Source organism: Sarcophilus harrisii, chromosome 1 (assembly GCF_902635505.1).
Source record: "Sarcophilus harrisii chromosome 1, mSarHar1.11, whole genome shotgun sequence".
NCBI classification, from domain to species: domain Eukaryota; kingdom Metazoa; phylum Chordata; class Mammalia; order Dasyuromorphia; family Dasyuridae; genus Sarcophilus; species Sarcophilus harrisii.
In genome coordinates this window covers 9,347,954-9,369,452 of record NC_045426.1, presented here as the reverse complement: position 1 = coordinate 9,369,452, position 21,499 = coordinate 9,347,954, and the positions used below count along the sequence as shown (strand labels likewise).

Here is a 21,499-nt window from a genome sequence, read left to right as displayed (position 1 = left end):
GGATCCTTGTTTGCACCGAGTCACACCCGCCGCCCTGGGGGCTGCTGGGGGATCTGAGGAACGGGCCGCCCCGGAGGAGAAGGGCCCCGGTGCTTAAAGGACGGGAGAGGTTTCCGCCGTGGAAGTTCGGTGTGTGACGGGAGAAAGAAAGTGGAAAATGGGAATAACAACAGATCTGGGGAAAATCTCGTCCTTTCCCCCCAAAAAGAAAGAAAAAAGAGCAGAATCTGCCAGCTCCGGGCCAAAGGGACCCAGAAACGGACGCTAAAGGGCAGCGACTGGACGTGGAAAGGCCAGTGTTTGATCAAAGGCCTTGTTTCCTTCTCTCATGGCTCAGGGGATGTTTCGTTATCCAGGTTTGATCAAGTGTCTCATAATGTCCCGGAAGGAAACCAGACAAAAACAAAAACGGGAGCTCAGCCTGGGCAGGCCGGGAGCTCAGCCTGGGCAGGCCGGCAGCCGCGGATTCGGGCTTACGAGTAAATGGCCGAGTCCCCTGGGCGGGGGATGGCCGGGGTCCCTCGGAAAGGCGCAGATCGCACTCATCCCGTTGGAGGGTGGCCCCCAGCTGGGAGGGAGCCAACCACCGCCCGCCTCAGGACGCCCCGGACTGACGGGGTAGAGAGCACTGGCCCCAAATTCTCACAGGATCCAGTCTCGAACCCAGGTTTAAAAAATGGGCTTAATTAAGCCCACAAGTTGTCTTGGGAAAGCTGGGGGTCTGGGGGTTGATAGCTGAGTCAGCATGAGATGTGACAGTTGGAGGAGAATTCTCGGAAGCCCTGGCCGGGCCGAGTGCTCCCGGGCCCACTCGGAGGGGGCAGTGAGGAGGCTAAGAGCCTTGTCACGGGAGAAAGGCTGAAGGGTCTGCTTAGGCCAGGAGTCCGTCATCCACGGGGAGCGGTCGGTAGACAAGGTTTTTAGCCTCCTGCTCGGCCCAGAGGACGGAACTAGGACCAACCCCAGACTCCAGAAGGACCGGAGCTGTTCCAAAGGGCCACGGGCCGCCTGCCTCCCCGGGGGGGGGGGGCGATGACCACTCACCGCTGGGTCCTCCGCGTGTCGGGAGAGGTCCCTACAGGCTCTGAAAGTCTGGGACCGGACTCTGTTCCAGGCCAGCATGGGGAGCCGGAACAAGCACCGGGGACCAAAGAGGCTGGGATGAGAATGGAGGCCACGGAGTACTCTGGACTGGAGTTTGTGAAGAGAGGAGTTTGATGGGGCTTACGGGGAAGGGAAGCCTGGAAGGTCAGAAGGGGGATTCTCTTTCCTAGGGAATAATAGCAGTATTTGTGCATTAGAATGCTGCTCTGTGGAAAGGATGAGGGAGCCAGAAGATGGGACCCGAGGAACACCTAAGATCAGAGCGTACAAACGACCTGGGAGGGAACCAGAGCAGGAGCTTGGCCAGTCTCATCCCTTTGGAAAGTCTGGAAGGCTCCTTCCACCAGAGTCCTCCCCGGCTCCCGGCCTCCGGCCCCTCTCAAGGATGGCCCTGCTTCCCCTCCCAGGAATTTCCAGGGTTTTCTGACCTTGGTATCTGTCAGTCTTGGCACCCGGATCCAAAGCTGCTGGTCGGACTCGCTCAGGAAGCAGGAGTTTATATTTTATCAAGTTCCCAGAAGGGAAATACCCATCCATCGCCCTGGAAGTTTAGGTTTAATCTCAAGGACAAATAAATACCCACTTCAGTATTCTTCTGAACAGAAAGCCGGTCAGTCGGGGCTGTTGGTGAGGAGGACTGGGCCTTCCCACATCCCGAAGAAGCTCGGATACCCTTGCTGGGCAGAACTTCAGAAGGTTCAATCAACAAGCATTTTTAACCCCCTGTTGTATACATGGCAACTAAAGTAGGGATTCCTTGTCCTCAAACAGCTTTTATTGTGGAGGGGGGATAGATCAGCCCACCAACCTTCATCACCTGCTCGATGTCTGGCCCTGGGCTAAGGACTAAGTAAGGAAAGATATAGGGAAACAAGAGTCCCACTCCCCAAGGTACTTGGGGCAAGTTGGGGATAAAGGGTAGGATTAAGGAGGGAAAGGGTAGTAGGGGTGTTGAGGGAGAGGGATATCAAAGGAGTTCTGCCCTGAATTAATCCTCCTCGCTGACTCCCCCATGGGTATCGGGCTTCCCCCCAACATTCACCCCAGCCAAGTGTGTCCATATGCATCCAGCTGCTCAGAAGCCCCAGGCAAGGGACCATCCTCCGGCCTACATCCCGCAGGGACACCTGGGGGCTCGCCCTCCTGGCTGTGTTCAGAGACTCAGAGCTCAGGCCGGGAAGGCACCTTGAAGGTCAGCTGCATCCAACCCTCTCGTTTTGTAGATGAGGGAATAGGGTCCTGAAAATTAAGGGACCTGCTTGAGGCCACAGCTGGAGTGACAGAAGGGTAAACTGAGGCTCAGAGAGAGATAAGATCACACGGGAGCACTGGGGTGAAAGCTGAAAGGTCTTTAGCATCTTTAGCATCAGACTCTCATTTTATAGATGGAGAAACGGAGGCCCAGAGGGGAACTGTGTTCTTATTCTTTAATATAATGGTTCTCTGGGAGCAGGTTTCTCGGGAGATTTTCTGGAGGCAGCCTTAGTTTCGGTTCAGAGTAATAATCACTCCAAATGCAGCCAGCTGATAAAATCCAAACGTTTATCTCTTGGGCCCTGGTAGCTTTCTTAGAGGCCCCAACTTTCCTTGGTTCCAAGAGCTCTTGTTGCTAGTCTTTTGCCTCTAGCTCAGTTCTGAATGTCTCCAGCCAGCACCAAGGTGAAAACGGAATGAATCTGACTCCACCTCCGAGAGTGGGCTTGTGGGCTTCCTCCCAGAGTGCTCTGTGTCTGTCCCAGAGGGCCTGCCTCCCTAAGAGCTTCTTGCTTCTATGAGTTCTCTAAAGGTGTGAACACAAGCATTGTTTCTATCAGTTCTACTTAGTGCCTTGTTTCAAGTTCTGGCCCATAACATCTGCTTTGTAAGATTAGATCAATCATACTGAACCATGGGAAATTAGATAATTATTGTCTCTATCAACTCTAATGAGTTAACAGCTTGTAAGGATTCTAACAGGGAATGACTTGCCGAGCCTTCTGGCCTCTGTCCAGCACTAACTGTCAACTAACTGTCCTTCCTCTTTTCTTCCTGAGCTTTGTAAAAGGGAAGGTTTTCTTCACAGAGGCCCCAGGTCCTAGTACATGCAGGGGCCCAACCAGCCCCCAGGGCCAACGGCATGGCCAGGGGTACCTTTCTAGTGAGCAGACGCTGCTTTGGGTCAGAGGCGGCAAAAGCAAACTGGGCTCTGGAGGAGAGAGGAAATCTCCCCTGGAGACTCTGAGCCTCCACCTGGACTCAGGCCGCCCTCCCAGGAGGAATTTTCCATTTTGGTTCCTTCTACAAACGTTTGCCAGGCCACAGACTCCTGCCTTAATGTTGTTGTTTGTCCTTCGGTCTCAAAAAGGGTCCGGACATGAGGGAGGGGACGCCATTCAGTGGAATCCTTGTCTTCTGCAGGGACTCGTCCTGAGCTGCAAGAACGCATCTGGGAAAGACGGACCCTGGACCAGCTGTTCATTGAGCCCCCAACCACTGGGAGGGGCCCCTCTTTAGAGAAAAATCATAGGGTCAGAGGGAACCCCTGGATTCAGAGGTCACAGACTTGAGTTAGAATTGTGGCCGCCCACACAGCACCTAGTTTACTCCTCAGTTTACTCCTCTCTAAAATGAGGTGGTTGGACTCGGTGGGCTCTGAGCTCCCTTCTAGGTCTAGTAAATTCGATCATCCTTGACATTCTTCTGGGGGAGAAGCGAGTCACTTCATCTCTGAGCCCCTTCCCTCAAGTACGGAAGAGGTTGGTGGGTCTCCCACCCCTGCCGCCCTCCTGGGGTCTCGGGCCAGGGCTGTCCCCCTCTCCATGTCCCCAGCTGCTCGTCGCAGTCGCTTCAGGAGCTGCCAGTGGGTCCTGCAGTGGCCATGTCGGCCCTGGCAAAGGACACAAAGGGCTGGGGCAAACCTTGCCGGTCTGGCCAGCGGGAGATCTGCGGAGGAACAAAGTCGCCATTGTCTCCTTTGTGAGTTGGGCTATTCAGCCCCACTTCCACAGAGTTTAGAGTGACTCTTAGCTTGTATTGTAAAGTATCCTGGGAAGAGACCCGGACTGAGAGGAGAGACAGAGAGAGAGGAGATGGAGAGAAAAGAGGGAAGAAAAAGAGTGCGGAGGGAAGAGAGGGAAAGGAGAGGAGAAGGAGGAGAACAGAGAAGGGAGAAGGGGAGAGATAGGAAGGGAAAGAGAAGAGACAGAGGGAGAGACGGGACACTCTTGGGCTGAATCTTGAAGGCAATAAGGATATTTAGAGCCCCACAGGTATGGAGAGCCTCCCAGGTAGAGGGAATGAGGGCCTGGGTGACAGTGCACCAGCTCCCTCATGCAGGTGGGGCAACTTGGAACGTTGCCCAGAACATTAGATCAAGGTCTTGGCCGGGGTCCCAGAGCAGGATGGGTCCGAGATGGGACTTGAACCAGATCTTCCTGCCTCGGAGAATGATGAGCGAGGAGGCAGGAGAAGGAGCTTGAAGTCAGAGTGGAAGGCCTTCCAAGGGGAGAAGCTGGATTTTTATCTTAGAGGCAAAAGGGAGCTTTCTGAGCAACTGAGTAAACTGGTCAGACGTAGCTGCAGGAAGATTGAGTGTGTGCGCACGTGGGTAGAGCAATTGCTTAAATTTAGAGAAATGAATTCCAGCCTAAAGGTCATTTCTCCTGCTTACTACTGAGTCTCTCAGGTTTCTTTGTCTCTTGGTGACTTTTCATCTTTTTCCTCCTTGGCTTAATGACCAAGTCTTCTGTCCTGCTTTTGTTTTTTTTTTTCCTGCAAGAATTCATAAAAATCTCCAACTTCTTTGTATTCCGGGTAATCTGGCCTTGCTCTTAATTGCCTTGTAGTATTCCATTCCATTAACATACTACAATGATTTAATATCCCATGCAATTGGGCTTGGGTCCCTTCCAGGGTTTCTGCAGTTATAAATAATCCTGCTATAAAAATCTTGAAGCGGATCATCTTTTTTTGTTCTTTGAGTGGCTCTTGGGGTAGCTTCCCAGCCATGGAATTCAGTCAAGGGTAACTTTGTAACTTGGATTGACCCTTGTCACAAATCTCCCCCCAAAAGCTTTGAAAATCCAAATAATTGGGGGAGTTAATTTTGGGTCCCAAAGCTTTGTTCAACTTATTCATTGCATTCGCTAAGTTTTGGTTGAGGCAGTTGGGATTTTCTAGATCCATTTTCATAGCATCTTTGGCTCATAATGCTATTTTGGCCTCTTTATTCCCAGAGTTCACCCCTCTGGTACCTTTTTCTAGTCTAATGGTAGTGGATAGACGTGTCCATGATATTTCTTATCAAAGAGATGAACCTGGAGCCTCTTGCCTTGTAACAGATTTTAATAGGAATGTTTCCACTGTTTGTTGAATGAATTGTTGACCTTTTGTTTTAGAGAAATAACAAAAAGACACTTATTATCACCTCTCTGGAGGAGAAAGTAAACTTTGTTTCTCTCCCATGTAAGGAGGTGGCTGGACTCAGTGGATGTCCAGGTCCCCTCCAGGTGTGGGATCCTGGGAGGAGTCATCCCAGAGAATGTTTGATCTGAGGGACAGGAACTGGACACAAATGAAGACAGTCCTGTGTCATGACAAGGAAGGAGAGTTAGATAGTTGGCTTGTTTCATTGGTCTTGAAACCAGTGAGAAGATCTTGAGCCCAAGCCCCTTGTGTGGTTCAAAGGGGACCTGGACAAACAATAACGAGGCCTTGTGATCTGGGCTGGAGATGTCACCCGGAGAGAGAGCATGTGGATTCCATGCCCAAGAGGACACCGAGGTTCTCGTTGAATGGCTTCTCCATGATCACAAAGATAGGATGGGATGGAGGTAGGGTTTAAACTCAAGCTTCTACTGACCTGAAGCCCAGCATCCTTAATCATGGATAGAAAAAAACAAGCCTGTGTTTATTTCCCTCCCTGCACACAATATCCGGCAGCAGCTGGGAAGCAAGTGGATAGAAATGTTGGACCAGCCAGGAAGACCTGACTTCAAATCTGGCCGCAGACACTTACTGGCGGTGTGACCCAGACTAGCCACTCACCCTATTTGCCTCAATTTCCTCATCTGTAAAATGAGCTGGAGAAGAAAATGGCCAAACAGTCCAATATCTTGTTTTAAAAAAAAAAACAACCCAAAGAGGTCATGAAGAGTCAAAAATGACAGAAAAATGACTGAACAAGTACAGTGTAAGCTGTTTGAGGACAAAGTCTCCCTTCCCCCCCCTTTCTTTCTCTCTCTCTCCTCCCTCCCTCCTCCTCTTCTCTTTCTCTGTATTTTCTTATTTTGCACTTAAAAAATAAGAAAAGGAAAAAAACCATGTCTATGGTCACAGCAGAACATGAGAGGATTCAATATAAAACAAATTTCCATTTCAAAGAAACATACATAAATATACTACACCTTATTTTCAAAGCTGCCTTGCTGGTTTTGCTTTCTATTGGTTTTCTTTTGTTCTCTGCTGTGCACTTTTAACCTTATTTTTTCCCTTCTCTCCCCTATCCACTCTATAAAAGGCTACAAGTAACTGTGGCTATATATTTATAAACATAGATATCGACAAACATATATGTCCACATATTTATAAGACTGTACTGTGTTCACTTCCTCCTATTTATGTTTCTGAAGGTCATACCAACCCTAACCTTAAATACATCTTCATAAGTCCAAGTTTCTTCATGTTTTTCTAAATGAACAGACTCATAATTTCCTTTACAATGGCAATATTTTCTAGTTAGGCAGCATTTTTCTTTATAGAATCCTTGAGGTTAATTTGGGTATTTATAATAGAATGACTTTGGGTATTCAAAGTTTTTCTTAAAACAATACTTGAAACAAAAAGTAACACTGGTATAACTGCATACAATGTTCTCTTGCTTCTGCTCATTTTACTTTTCATTATTTTGTCGATATCTCTCCATCCTTTTATAAAACCATCGACTTCATCATTTCTTATAGCAGAGTAATATATTTATCACATAAAAATCAGATACCATATATTGTACCACAATTTGTTTACCCATTCCCCAATCAATTGTCATTGTGGCGATTTCCAGTTCTTTGCCCCACAAAGAGCTGCTATATTTATTTTGGAATATGTAGGTTCTTTTCCATTTTCCCTAATTATCTTATGAAACAAACCTAATAATGGTGTTGCTGGGTCAAAGGGTATGGGCAAGTTAATAACTCTTTGATCCTAATTTGAAATCCCTATTCAAAATGATATATTGGCTCACAGATCCACCAACAATGAATTAAGGTCCCAATTTTTACACATTCCCTCCAACATTTGTCACTTTCCCCTTCTTTTACTTTAGACAGTCTGATAAGTATAAAATTGTCTCAAAGTTGTTTTAATTTGTATTTCTCTAATCAATTTAGACCATTTTTTCATATGACAATAAATTGTTTTGGTTTTTCCATTGGAAAACTGCCCGTTCATGTATCGTTCAACCATTTATCAACTGGTCAACGACTCATATTCTTATAGATGTGACAAATAAGACCTTTATCTGAGTAACCATAAAAACTTTCCCCACAGTTTTTTGGATTTTTTAATCTTGACTACATTTGTTTAATTTGTACAAAACTTAAATCTAATGTAATCAAAAGTATTCATCTTGCACCTCACGAATCTCCTGTTTATTCATAAATTGTTCACCTATCCAGAAGTTTGATAGGTATCTTATGTTGTTGCTTTTGCTATGTGTAAACGATTTCTTAGAACAAGCAGATGATTGATAAATGAGTTTGCTTTGATTCTACATATAACATTGTCTGCCACCCACACACTGAACCCTCCCTTGTAACAAAAAGTTCAGCAGAAGAGGCCATCAGTGACTGTCTGCCATCATGTGTATGCACCTCTCCATTCCTGTGGTACCCTACCTCTCTCCCCAAAGAAAGAAAGTTTTAAATTGTTCTTTTCATTCTATTTACTCTGCTCTGCATTAATGCCCACCCAGTTGATGGACACTCACTTTGTTTCCCATCTCAAAATGTGCTGGGCCAGGCCAGGAATGGGCACTCCTTGCTCCAATCTGAGAAGGGACCAGACCAGCCTCATATCTGCCTGCTGCTCTCGGGCTTATCAAATATCAGCCTCCTGTGTTTGCAGTTCTTGTTTATCTGTTCTGTTCCAATGACCTACTTTTCTGTTTTTTAACTACTGCCAAGGAGGTATTTGTCATGTTTTCTCATTTGTGATCTATTGATTCCATGTCCCCTTAGTTTTAGCCTTTTTCATGTTTTCCTTTGGGATCACAGTCCTTTTGTTTTAAGTGAATTTTGTTATTTTTTTGTCTAGTTGTATAAAGTCACCCCTTGGCAATTTGATTGGCGTAGTGCCAAATCCACAAATTAACTTGTGTAGTATAGTCATTTTTATCATATTGGGGTGATTCAGTCATGAACGACTAATTTATGATTATTTTTTTCTCCTTAATTTCCAAAAGAGTATTTTGTAGTTGCATTTTAGTCCTGGTGTATTTTGGTAGGTTAACTCCTCAAAGGTCTTTTGTAGTTATTTTGAATGGAATTTCTCATTCTTATTACTCGTCTCTGATTTTATAAGTACTTTATAGACACTGATGATTTTTATGGGTTTCTTTCATATCCTGCTACTTTACCGAAGCTATTAGTTGTTTAGTTTGCCCTGGCTCTTTTTTGTTTTCATTTTTTAAAAGCTAATTAATTCTCTAGCGTCGTCAAAGTAAATCATTATGCTTCTCTTGTATAATTTGTCTTTTTTCCCATTCTTTGTATTTATTTTCTCTCATCTTATTACAATTGAAACCATTTCCAGAATTGTTAAATAGTAATGAGGAGAGGAAGCATTCCTGTTGTACCACTATATTCACTGGGAAGTCAACCATTAAATTTGTCTGTGGCAGATAATGCTAACTCTAATTTTTTTTTTTTTTTTTTTTTTTTTGCTGAGGCAATTGGGGTTAAGTGACTTGCCCAGGATCATACATCCTGGAAGTGTTAAGTGTTTGAGGTCCCGTTTGAACTCAGGTCCTCCTGACTTCAGGGCTGGTGCTCTATCCACTGCGCCACCTAGCTGCCCTGCCCCATAATACTAACTTAATTTTCTATGTGCTTTTTTGAACGTAATAAATAAGGGCCTTTTCATGGCTATTTATTTCAAGGTAATCATGTAAGCATAGTGTTACATTTTGTCAAAGGCCATTTCTGGGTCTGGTGACCTTACTGTGCTACTCTTGTTTATGTGATTGATTATACTAATTATTTTCTGAAGATTAAACCATCCTTGAATCCTTATAGAAATCCATCTTGGTCAAAGTGAATACTTTTTTGGATATGTGGATGAAGTCATTTGCTAAGATTTTACATAAATTTTTGCATCCTTATTTATGAGATTTACATAAAGTTCTTTTACTCTTATCCCTTCCTAGTTTGGGCATTGGGATAATATTAGTCTTGTAAGAAGAGTTTAGCAGGCTCTTAGGTGTTGAGAATAATTTTTATAATAAGTATTTAAATCATTACATTTATTTGTGAAACCATCTGCACCAATAAATCAATCATTTATTAGCTATTATTATGCTAATTGTTGAATTATTCTTTTTTAATTTGAATTAGCCCAAAAAACCCATGGGATGCACAAATGGGGTAGTAGAGAAACTACCCCAAATGTTCATATGGACTATTTGTGTCTGACCTGTGACAGAACATTCCAAGCTTGATTGGTCTGATCAGCCACAATCAGACAAGCTGTAACTTGACTCTAACATAGTGATGTCATTTTGGTTCTCTTCTAGAATGAAGGACAAAAACTAACCATTTGCTAAATAGACAAAGAAAAAAGAAAAAAAAAAAACAGGTCCTGCCCTCAAAAAGCTTACATTTTAATGGGAGAGCATGTACATGTGTGTGGTGGGGGGAGGTACATGTATGTCCATGTGTATGCATGTGTATGTGTGAGAGAGAGAGGGAGAAGGAGAAAGAGTTTCATAATTTTATTTTCCTCTTTTTAAGAGAAATAAGCTAATGATTTCTTGATTTTGGTTTTATCATTTACTTATTTTTCTGTTTCCCCTTTAATCGATTTTTCTCAATTTTCAAGATTTATTTTTGTCCTTCTTGGACAAAACCCCTTCTTGGGGTTTAATTTCTTTTCTAGTTGTTTTACTTGCATAGTCAGTTCATTAATTCTATCTTTTTTCTATTTTGTTGCCTTCCAGATTTAGAGAAAGGGTTCCAACAGTTTTTCAGGAAGGGAATTTTTCCTCCAAGAACTACTTAAGTGGCATCCCTAAATTCTGGTATGTTATCTCATCGTTACTTTCTTTTACATAGTTTTTAATTGTTTAAGGCATTGTTAGCTTCCATTTAATCCTGTAGCTTGCTTGTGTTTTCTATATTATGGACTGTGTCTATTGAATTACAGTTTGTAAATAATATGCTTTTTCTGCCTCTTTACATTTATATATAAAGTTTTTGTCGCCTAGAACATGCAGTATTTTTTAGGAGGTACTATGTGATGTTGAGAAATATATGTGTGTGTGTGTATATGTATACACACACACACACACATATATATATATATAATTTAATATTTCCATTCAGATTGCTTTTCTTACTGTTCAATTTATTTAGTTCTGAAAGAGGAGCATGACCCTCTTATGGTTATTACTTAAATGTTTTTTGCAATTCAGTTAAATTTGCTCATGTGAATGCTATGCCTTTTTCGATACATATGTAATGAATAACATTGTTTTGTTTGCTTTAAGCACAGTATAATTTCCCTATTTTTATTGTCATAAATTTTTATTGTTGTCTTATCTAAAATTATCACTGTAACTTACTTCTTTGGAATCTGTTTGACACTGTAAATTTTGTTCTAGCCCATCGTTTTCATTCTGTAGATTTATTTACCTTGTAAATATAGATTTGTTATATATCAAATTGTTGGGAATTGATTTCTTAATCCAATATGACATTCTCTTTCATTTTTAATGGGAGCTTTAATCCATTCGTATTTAAGGTTGTAATAATTAGAGTTGTGTTTGGTTGTTTTTTTTTTTTTTTCATTTAAGGATGTTTTGTTTGGGTTTTTTTCTTTCTCTTCTTTTGATATTAATGTCCTCTCTTCCTATTTAAGTTATATTTGGTTCAGTCTTACTAATTTTTCTTTTGATCCCAGACTTTTCCCATCGTTTTCCCCATCCTTTCAGCTCTTTCCCTGCCTTATCTCACATTTCTTAAATTTCCTTGTTCTCTCCTGTTTTTTCTCTTTTTGCTCTTGTTCCAAGCTTAAATAAGAAGTTTTCAGTTCTCTCTGTCCTCCTCATTTCTATTCTTTCAACTTTAATATAATTCCTTTAGGATATTCTTTTCCAAGAAAGGTTCATTTACTTCTATTTCTTCCTTATTTTTTTTTCTACTTTGCCCATTCTGAAATTTAGTGTCCCATTCCTAAGTTCGTCTGGGAGACAATCACTTTAAGGTCACTATATTTATTAATATTGTCAACAGTTGGTAACAATAAGAATTATAGCTAGCACTTATGAGCACTTGAAGATTTACAAAGCCCTTTACAAATATGATCTCATTTGGTTTTCACAATAACAATGGAATATAGGCGCTGTCATTATCCCCATTTTTCAAATGAGAAAATTGAGATAAATAGATTAAATGATTTGTCCAGAATCACAGTTTCCCAGGAAGTGTAAATGGCTGGATTTAAATGATTCTAGGTCTTCTCGACCTTAAGTTCAACACTCTGTTTACTACAGCGTGACAAAAACAAGGATTAGGTTTTCTCTAAGGCACAGGTTCCCCCTCCTATCAAAATTACAAAGATATCTTCAAGCATCTCTGAAATAGTTCTAGAATATAGCAGTAGGAATTCAGCCAATTAGTCAATAGATGGTTTATTAAGCACCTCCTGTGTGCCAGAAATTGTGCTGAGCTCTGGGAATACAAAGAGAAGCAAGAGACGGTTCCATTCCTCCGGAAGCTTACAGTCCAGAAAGGTTTCCAGAGTAGATGGAGTGACAGACCTGAAGCCAGGAGAGACTGGCTTGGAATCCTCTCTTTGAAAATGACCAGCCTTGTGGCCATGAGCTTGTCAGTTAAGTGTTCTGAGCCCAGTAATACAGGACCTTTTGGGTAACTGTGAAGCTCCAACAAGATAAAAGATGTTGCTACTTTCCCGAGCCTGGGTTGTCTCTGTTTTAATCATATCAACAAAGAACAGTTTCACCTGCCTGTGCCTACCTCTTTTATCTTATTTGTTTATCTTCTAAGTAAGGGAGAAAGAGATATCTATAGGTTAGGTATTTATTGGAGAAACTTCTCATTTTTCCTTTTGCAAATAACCCACACTTTTGATTTTAGATAAATGGTTTTCATCATATGAAAATGACCATTATGTGTGTGGATTTTAGCATAGTTAAGCACTGTACTTGGTCAAAGGCATTTTTTTGCCTCTGTTGATAGAATCACATGACTTTGTGTTGTTCTGTGGATTCTAAATCATTCTAGCAGCGACAGATATTTAGGGATGATGTTGACAATGTCTGATCTCTCTCCCCTTTTCTGCCTTTTCTCACTCTTCCCTCTCTCTTCCTCTTCCTACCCCAGTTCTCTCTCAACTTTGACTTCTTTTACCCTCCTTAGTCATTGCAAGGACTGTTTCTTAACTAGCACTTTCTAGGAAATAAAATCCCTTGAACCTTGGGTTTTTCTTTCCCCCTTTGCTGATTTTTGGAAGTGGGAGCAGAGAAGTTGGCTATTGGCTGTGTGTGAACTTAATGTGGATAGATGGATGAATGGATAGAAAAAGAGCCTGGACACAGATGATGGGTATGAGATATGATGGGAGACAGATAGGTACATGGGAGCAAGTGGTTCTGAAACAAATTCTTCCTCGGGAGCGCCTCTGACCTCCTTGAATCCAAGACTGGCAAGATTTCCAGAAAGACTTATCTGAAATATTTGCTCCATGAAGAACTTTCCATCATCTGAAGGGGACTGGATGGAAAGACCCCATTCCGGCGCATCATGAATCAGTGGTCCTTTGACCTGAAGTTTTCAGTCTGGCTTTTTCCCCAGTGCAGTCAGTGTATTTCTGGGTTAGAGCACAAGACCTGGAAGACTTGAGATTGAAGCATCCCCAGGGAGAGCATTCTCATTTGGCCCTTCTTATTCCCTCAAAGGTGAAGGCCAATGGCAATGCTTCCTCAGGGTGTGCTGCTGGTACACCTGTTTCAACCTCCGAGCAAACCTCAGCTGGACCCCTGGGGTATGTATCCAAGGTAACTTGTGGGGGAGGAAGGCAATCTCCAGAGAAGACATTCATGGAGAAGTTGGTGCTTGGAGAAAGGTAGAAATTTGAAGAGGCAGAGAGGGAGTGGGAGAACACTCCAGGAGGGAGGCAGAGGCAGAGCCAGAGCAAAGAAATGGAGGTGGGAGATGGAGTGCCCCACGTGAAGAATGAGATGTCCCTTTTACACTAAGCTGTAGATTTGTGTGTACAAAAGTTGGAAGGGAAGGTCAGGGCCAGAAGGCAAAGGGTTTTAAATGCCAAATAGAGGTGTTTGCATTTGATCTAGGAGTTCATTCGAAGGAAGCCTGGAGTTTATGAAGATGGGGATTGCCAGGTGGGATGTGCACAAGTTAGGCCCAGACATGACAGGTGGAAGTGTACAGGGGAGGTGGAGCTGGGGGATCGCTGGAGCTCTGGAGTCCTGAGCTGCAGTGGTCAATCCCTCAGGATGCCCAAGGGGCCGATAGTCCCTCAGAACAACTGAGTGGATTCAAGCTCCCATGCTGTTTAATAGCAGCATTGTTTAATAGCCCCTTGAGGGGCTGCTACACTTCCAGCCTCAGCCAGATGGTCAACAATTATTAATTACCACTGTGTGCTAAATATTGTGTGAGAGACTCATTCTCCAAACCCTAAATGAACAGACACATAAAGTCGCTTTGGCCACTGAGTGGAGGAAGGATTATGGGGGAGAAACTGAAGGCAGAAAGCCATCAGTGGCTGTGTAGGAAGTAGTCCCGGTGAGACTGGGGGCCACGAAGGACCTTTCCTGGGCTTGCTCCAGCCCCTCGGCTCCTGAGGCCGGACTCCAGGCCCTGGTCCAGAGTCACCCCCTGCCCCATTCTCATTGCCTTTTGAATGTGATCCAAGGGGGTTGTGTCTTCCAGGGCCGAGGCTTCCGCCGCTCCGGGAGGACGATGGCCCTGCTCCTCCGGGCCTCCAAGAGGTGGGGCCTGCCTCCTCCGGCCAGGCTGGTGGGGCTCGCCCGCCGGGCCACCTCGAGTGACGGGAAGAGAGACTCATACAGCTACGTGATCGTGGGGGCCGGCTCCGCCGGCTGCGTCCTGAGCCACCGGCTCTCGGAGGACCCCGGCCACTCGGTGCTGGTCCTGGAGGCCGGGCCCAGAGACGTGTGGCTGGGCAGCAAGCGGCTCCTGTGGAAGATCCACATGCCCGCGGCCCTGGTCTCGAACCTCTGCGACGACAAGTACAACTGGTACTACCACACGACCCCCCAGAAGGGCCTGAACCAGCGTGTGCTGTACTGGCCCCGGGGCCGTGTCTGGGGGGGCTCGTCCTCCCTCAACGCCATGGTCTACATCCGCGGGCACGCAGAGGACTACAACCGCTGGCAGCGCGAGGGGGCCGAGGGCTGGGACTACGAGCACTGCCTGCCCTACTTCCGCCGGGCCCAGAACCACGAGCTGGGCCCCGATCGGTACCGGGGCGGGGAGGGCCCCCTGCGGGTGTCCCGGGGCAAGAGCGACCACCCCCTGCACCACGCCTTTCTGGAGGCCACCCAGCAGGCTGGCTACCCCTTCACCGAGGACATGAACGGTTTCCAGCAGGAAGGCTTTGGCTGGATGGACATGACCATCTACAAAGGTAAAAGGCTGCGCGGCAGGACCAAGGCCAGCTCCCTGCCTGGCTCCCGGCTACATGGGGCGGGCAGAAGGGCAACAGCTCCGCTGAAGGGCCAGCTGGGCTCCCCCCTTACAAACATTGCCCATTTGGTTGACCTGTTGGAGTTTCTACGAACTGAGAATAAATTAAAGACAAACTCCAGAAAGAGAACAAAAGCCCCCCAAGAGAAGCAGCCAGGCCCCTAATCCAGGACTCCCAGCGCTCTCCTCCGAGGGGATCCCCAGAGACCAAAGCGGGAGCTGCGGAAAGGGGTGGGCCTTAGGGTCTCGGGCAGGAGGGGCCTTAGGACCCTCGACATCCACATCACTATATTGGGGGCTTGCACTGAGGACCCCAGTGTTCCAGCTCCCTCTGGTCCTCCATCCCAAGACATTGTAGCTTGGCAATGACCGGGTCAGGCTGCTCCTGATCACAAGACCCTGCGTTGGCTTTTCAGTTTCGTGGGACTTTGGGTGAAACATTTTCTCATCCTACAGATGCACCCCCCCACAATACACTCCCCCCCAGCCCCCCTCCCCCACACACACACACAAGTTCCATGACTTAGCATAGTGAGGGAGTGCTCTGAATCCATTTGAAATCAGGATCCAATTCACACCATCCCTGACTCCTCCTCCTACTTCCTGGAGACCCTTGGGCAGTTTGAGATTAAGTAAAAAACTGCCCTCCAGTTTCCCTCCTTGTTAGGACTAGAATTCAGAGCCTTTATTGTGTCCTGGAGCCCTTGGGCTGTCAGCCAGGAGGGTGGGGCCTTGTCTGAGCCTTAAACTGGGAACTCAAGTCAGCGGCTTTACAAAGGAGAGAAGGACATAAAGGATCTTGCAGGAATTCTTAAAAACAAGGTCCAGCCTCGGCATCTCTGGGGATTGGCGGCCACGGGAAGTTCAGGAGGGGGGCTGGCATTCTCCTGGAAGCAGGAACAGTCACTGACACCGAGGCACTTTTTGCCAAGTGCAATGGAAGGCATTGGGTCATGGGAGCTTCACAGCAGCTTTATGAGGGAGCTAAGTCAGGGATTGCTACTGAGGGCTGAAAAGGGAAGGGGCAATCAGGAAAGCAGGATTGGAAGCTGGGATTTTCTACTGCCTGAGAAATGAGCTTTTTAGTTGATGGGAGCCAGGGCGGAGGTGGGGCAGCTAGCTCCATTTAGGAATGATTTTGTTGGGCCTAGGATGGAGCCATAGGTAGGGTCTTGCCAAGCAATAATTCACCGACTGAGGTGGGAGGGATAGAATTGAAGGTCCCTGTGCCGGAACCGTGGAACTCGGTTAACACCAAGGCCGCCCTTCTGCTCTGCTCCTAGGCCAGCGGTGGAGTGCGGCCAGTGCTTACCTCCGGCCCGCCCTGTCTCGACCCAATTTGACAGCAGAATCCAGAACCTTTGTGACCAAAATTCTGTTTGATAGGACGCGAGCTATTGGTGTGGAGTACGTGAAGAATGGCCTGAAGAAAAAGGTCAGTGTGTCCCCTTGGGGAGGCCGAGGGGAAGCTCTGCCGGCCACTAGCTCCCCAGCCCAGGCGTTGGTAGGGAGCGGGACCGTGATACTCATTACCAGCTTCTTGACCTTTGGTCCTAGGCCAAAACACTCAAAAACACAGTCAGGGTCTGGCGGACTTGCCCTGTCCTTCCCACGGGATGCCGTTTCGGCCCCGGCTGGCTCTGTGTGCTTTCCTCATCTGTCCGATGAGTTTGGATCCTTTGGTCTCAAAGATCTCTTCCAATGGGAATATGATGCTCTGGGCTCTTGTGGTTTTCACAGGATGGGGGAGAGAACAGCAAGAACAAGGAAAGGGGGGGTTCTCATCAGGGCCCCGACTCGGGGCCTTGGAGGAAGGAATTGCTCAGAGTGTGACTGGTTGGAAGGAGTGAGATTTCGAAGCAAAAGGGATCCGGCTCTGCCCTTCTCATCTGCACCAGATCTCCAGGGCTCTTGTCTTCATGGGAGACCTTTCCTTTGCCCTTTTTGCATCCTTGAGTCTCAGAAGGGGGTGGGAGCCTCAGAGACCAAGTCCACACTGTACACAAAAGGTGAATGACCTGGGACACACTGTCTAGGGACCTCATCATTCAAGTTAACCTGATAAATACTGATAAGCATCAGCTTTAGGCTAGTGAGGCTTTGTTCCTAACACCAGGATCTGGAACTGGAAAGGCCCTAGAGGCCAGGGGTTTAACCTTCTCCTGGCTCCTATTTGAATTGCCTTAGGAAGATTTTGAAGATCAGGATAAGATAGGGGACTCTGAGGTAGGTCCTTTCTCAAACTGAACTCCCAAGCATCCAAGTCTCCTGTGAGAGCACGCCTCCATGGGGCTGGCCACGTTGTCCGAATGCCCGGCTTGCCTAAGAGACTATTTGATGGGCAAGTGCTTACAGGAGGGCAGAAGAAGCAGAACAAGGACACTCTCAAGGTCTCTGAGCACTTCTGGAGTTGATTGTAGGACATGAGACGCTGGCACAGGACTGGCAGCTCTCACGAGAGTAGATGCTATGCTTTGTGAGCAGAGCAGAACTGAAAGAGCTCAACGGAAAAAGGTGGACCCCAAGTGTTCTCCTCGTGCCTGACCTGCAGCGGAGCATTCCCAGCCCGCGCTGAACTGATCAGCCACAGTCGGATGCCCTGTAATACGATGCTAAAAGAGCAATGTTATTTTATCCTCCTCGAGGATGAAGGACAATGAACAAGCCATGTGTTCGCTGCCTCTTGTACTTGTGTGATGTTTCAGATTCAATTAGCTCCCCTCTGATGCCTTAATTCAAGTCATAAGTGAAAAACAATCAGTGGACGCGGGCCAAGAGCAGATCCCTGTAGCCCATCTCAGGAGAGTTATTCCTTCGGGTCGGCATTAACCGATGTGGACAACTAATTCCAAACCCAGCTTTCTGTGTTATAATTCAGTTCCCGATAACTCTTGTATATCAAACAGTGTGGGAAGTCCCCATGTACTACATCTATGGCATTTTCCTGTTTTACCAGCCCCAGAACCTTGTGAAAAGAAATAACAAGTTAGTCGGTGTCGCATTAGGGAACTCTGCCTGGCTCCCTGATATCCCAGATTCCCTAGCTGATGGCCACAGGTCATTCCTTTGATAATCTGCTAAAATTGTTGCTGAGTATTAAGCCAGGCTCTTCGGTTTGCCAAAAATCTGGACCTTCACCCATCTACAACCCAAGAGAGAGTGTATTTGTTCTATATCTCCATTGGATTATAAATGTGTTGAGGGCAGGGTCCTTTGTTTCTTGGTCCACTCCAGCGTGGGCTATTGTTGATGGCTTCCCAGGTGTTTGTTGAAATGACTGAAGAGGGGATCTCAAACGTTCCCCGGCCTCTAATCATATTGAATTTGCAGGTTTATGCGAGCAAAGAGGTGATTCTGAGCGGAGGAGCCATCAATTCTCCCCAGCTGCTCATGTTGTCTGGAATTGGGAATGCCGACGACCTCAGAAAGCTCGGGATCCCTGTTCTTTGTAACCTTCCCGGTACGTTCCCCCTTTTCTGTAGAGCATAAAGTGCCATGTGGGCTCAGAGCAGACTCCCACGTCTGTGATGGCTGTCTTTAAGAACCAAAGCGTCTTGGACAAGAGCCTTATTCTGTTGATCTCAGATGGCTGAGCCAGGGAAAAGGGGCGGAATCTTAAAGTGGAAGACTCGGGCGTGGTGTATAGAACGCATCCCAGAATGGGATGGGGCTGCCTTGGAGGGGCTGGCCGTTCCAGATGACCTCAGCCAGAACTAGAGGGTCACTCAGTAGATATGTTGTAGAGGGGTTTTCTTAAGCAGAACTGTGGCGTTCACTGGGATGCCCTGATTCTTGGTGCAGTTAAGCGATGACCACACAGACCCGGCTCCATCTAAGAGTCAGAGGGCGGGGAATTATCGATGGCTCCTCTTGGCCCCCAGGCCACTCTCCCATAATCCCAGGGGAGCATTGAGCCTGGATCTCTTTGGCTCTGCCCTGGTCAGAAAATTGTGCTGATCCATGATAAACTGCTCACCTCCTTGACAGCAGGAGTTACTCTTTGTAACTCTAGTACCTGGCCCAGAGTATGTGCCCAAGAAATGCTTCTTGGCTTGTTAACCCATGTTAATCACCTACTCTATACCAGACCGTGCTAGAAATCGAGATATAAAGACAAAATAAAATTTATCTTAATTCAGTTTACTCACCCAAGCAATAATTAAACGCCTACTGTGTAACAGGCCCTGGAGATAAAAAAGTGAAAATAATATTTCCTTCTCTCACAAGCTTTTCAGTCTATTGTAATGGCCCCAAGTTTTAATCTCCAGAAAAAGAAGAATTTCAGGCCATGGAAATCAAATTGTAATAGCTAAAAATAACTGATATGGAAGTATAAAATATCAAAATAGTTCATATTAGACTCATTTAATTATTTAAGTTTACCCTACAGTGTTTTAATTTCCAGACTTATGGAAGCTTACTTACACAATAGTAAAATTCTGCTCTATGAGAGAAATGCTCCTACAGAAGTATCAGTGACTGTGTAAGCTGGGGCAACTCTAGTCCCAGAGACTGGACCCCTTCCCAATCACAGGGAGGGCAGCAGTCCTCTGCCCACCGCTGTGTCCCAGCATGTCTCCTCAGGCCAGCCAGCTTCTATTTTGTTTCTAGTTGGGCATCCTAAGAAATGACCCATCATTGGGCTGCCGCGGGCCCTTTATCTCCCAGGATTTAGGAATCCTGCTGGAAAATGATTGCTTTGAAGGGACTAGAAACTGGTCAGGATTTCAGAAAGAAAGCATTGGGAAGGATAGTCAACAGCTAAAGATACTGCAAAGCTGGAGGCCCTGCCACAGCTTTTTGCTGTTTTGTGAGAAAACTGATGTATGTATTAAGAGGCCAAAAAGAAAAATGAATTCCTAGAAAAAAAAAAATCAACCAAGTTGTTCTTTTCCCGAGGTGATTCTATAAAATAGTCTTTGCCACGATTATGGTTCTTCATATGTTAGAAGTTAAAACTTGGGTGATTTTTTTTCTAGGAATTAATTAGGAGCAAGTGCCCTGGGATTGGATTGGAAATGACTATTCTGCCCACCTCTAGGGGAGTATCTGGCTTCCTTTCCCACTCTGGGCCTCAGTTTCCCCCTTTGTTTTTTGAGGGCATCTTCCAGGCTCCAGAGCCAGTCCCCGATCCTGCCTCTGGTCCCCTCATAACTTTGACCCCGTTTTCCCTCCGTCAGGTGTGGGCCAGAACCTGCAGGACCATCTGGAATTGTACGTCCAGCAGGAGTGCACTCAGCCCATCACTCTGTACTCGGCCCAGAAGCCCCTTCGGAAAATGTGCATCGGGCTGGAGTGGCTCTGGAAGTTTTCAGGTGGGCTCCTCCCTGGGGATGGGGATGCTCGGGTTTCAGACTGGTCCTGGGACTCAGAATTGGGTGTTTCACTACTTCTGGTCTCATTGGGCAGTGAGGTGACAGCAAGCTCAGGGCCAGGAAATCTGCATTCGAATCCTGCCTCTTCCAGTCATGTAACTCAAAACAAGTCCCTGAAGTTCCTAATGGCCCAGGTGATTCCCACCAGGAGCAGAGCAGCTGCAATCTCTGTAGTGGAGGGAGTTCCCACACCTGAAGGAAAGCTCTGGTTGCTTTCCCCCATTATTAATGTAACTCAGTAGCAAAGTCTCAGTCTACCTCAGCTTCCTTATCTGTTAAATGGGGAAAATAATAATAGTACCTACTTCTCAGGATGGGTGTGAGAATAAAATGAGATATTTATAACAATCATAAAGCACTATAGGAACAATAGCTATCGTGATTATTACTATTGTTAACATTATTACCACCATTATCATCATCATTACTATAATTATCACCATTATTATAATCATCATCACTATTATCATCATTGTAATTAACCACCATCAATTGTTATCATTCTCATTACCATCCCCATTCATATTATTATCCTCATTATTATTGTTCTTATCAGTGATATTATTATTTTCATCATCATTATTACTATTATTATTGATGTCATTCCCATCATTATTGTTGTTGTTACCATCATTATCATTGCTGACGTTACTATTCTTATCATCAGCAGCAGCATTATTACTACTGCCATGTCCTTCATTATCATTATTATGATTCCCATCATCTTCTCCCAGCTAAGCCAGTTCTGTCCTAAGGCACAAGGGATGCTGTCAGTATTAGGTAGGGACCGCCATTCTTCCTCCTCCTCCAACACGTTTCTTCCCTGTGCAGAGCCTCCTAAGGAACTGTAGCTCCTCCCTTCAGTGGGTGCCAACAGGCACTATTTAAGTGTTCCCTTTCTCTTCATTTTTTTTTAAATTGTACTTTTTCCTGATTACATGTAAAAATAATTATTAGCCTTCATTTTTAAAATGTCGAGTTTCAAATTCTCTCCCATTTTCCCTTCTTTTCTCCCTCATTGAGAAGACAAGTAATTTGATATAGATTATACATGTACAGTCATGCAGGATATATTTCCTT

At 45.6% G+C, this 21,499-nt stretch overlaps 1 protein-coding gene across 1 annotated transcript in view; it reads left to right on the top strand.

Annotated features, from left to right (window-relative positions):
- CHDH (choline dehydrogenase) overlaps positions 1-21,499 on the top strand; it is a 30,248-nt gene that overhangs the window by 1,192 nt on the left and 7,557 nt on the right. The window contains exons 2-6 of the mRNA XM_031952070.1: positions 10,292-10,372; positions 14,268-14,985; positions 16,328-16,479; positions 18,375-18,504; positions 20,225-20,359. Coding sequence (XP_031807930.1) covers positions 14,298-14,985; positions 16,328-16,479; positions 18,375-18,504; positions 20,225-20,359 — 1,105 coding nt within the window. The 5' untranslated portion in view covers positions 10,292-10,372; positions 14,268-14,297. The remainder of the gene's footprint in view (positions 1-10,291; positions 10,373-14,267; positions 14,986-16,327; positions 16,480-18,374; positions 18,505-20,224; positions 20,360-21,499) is intronic.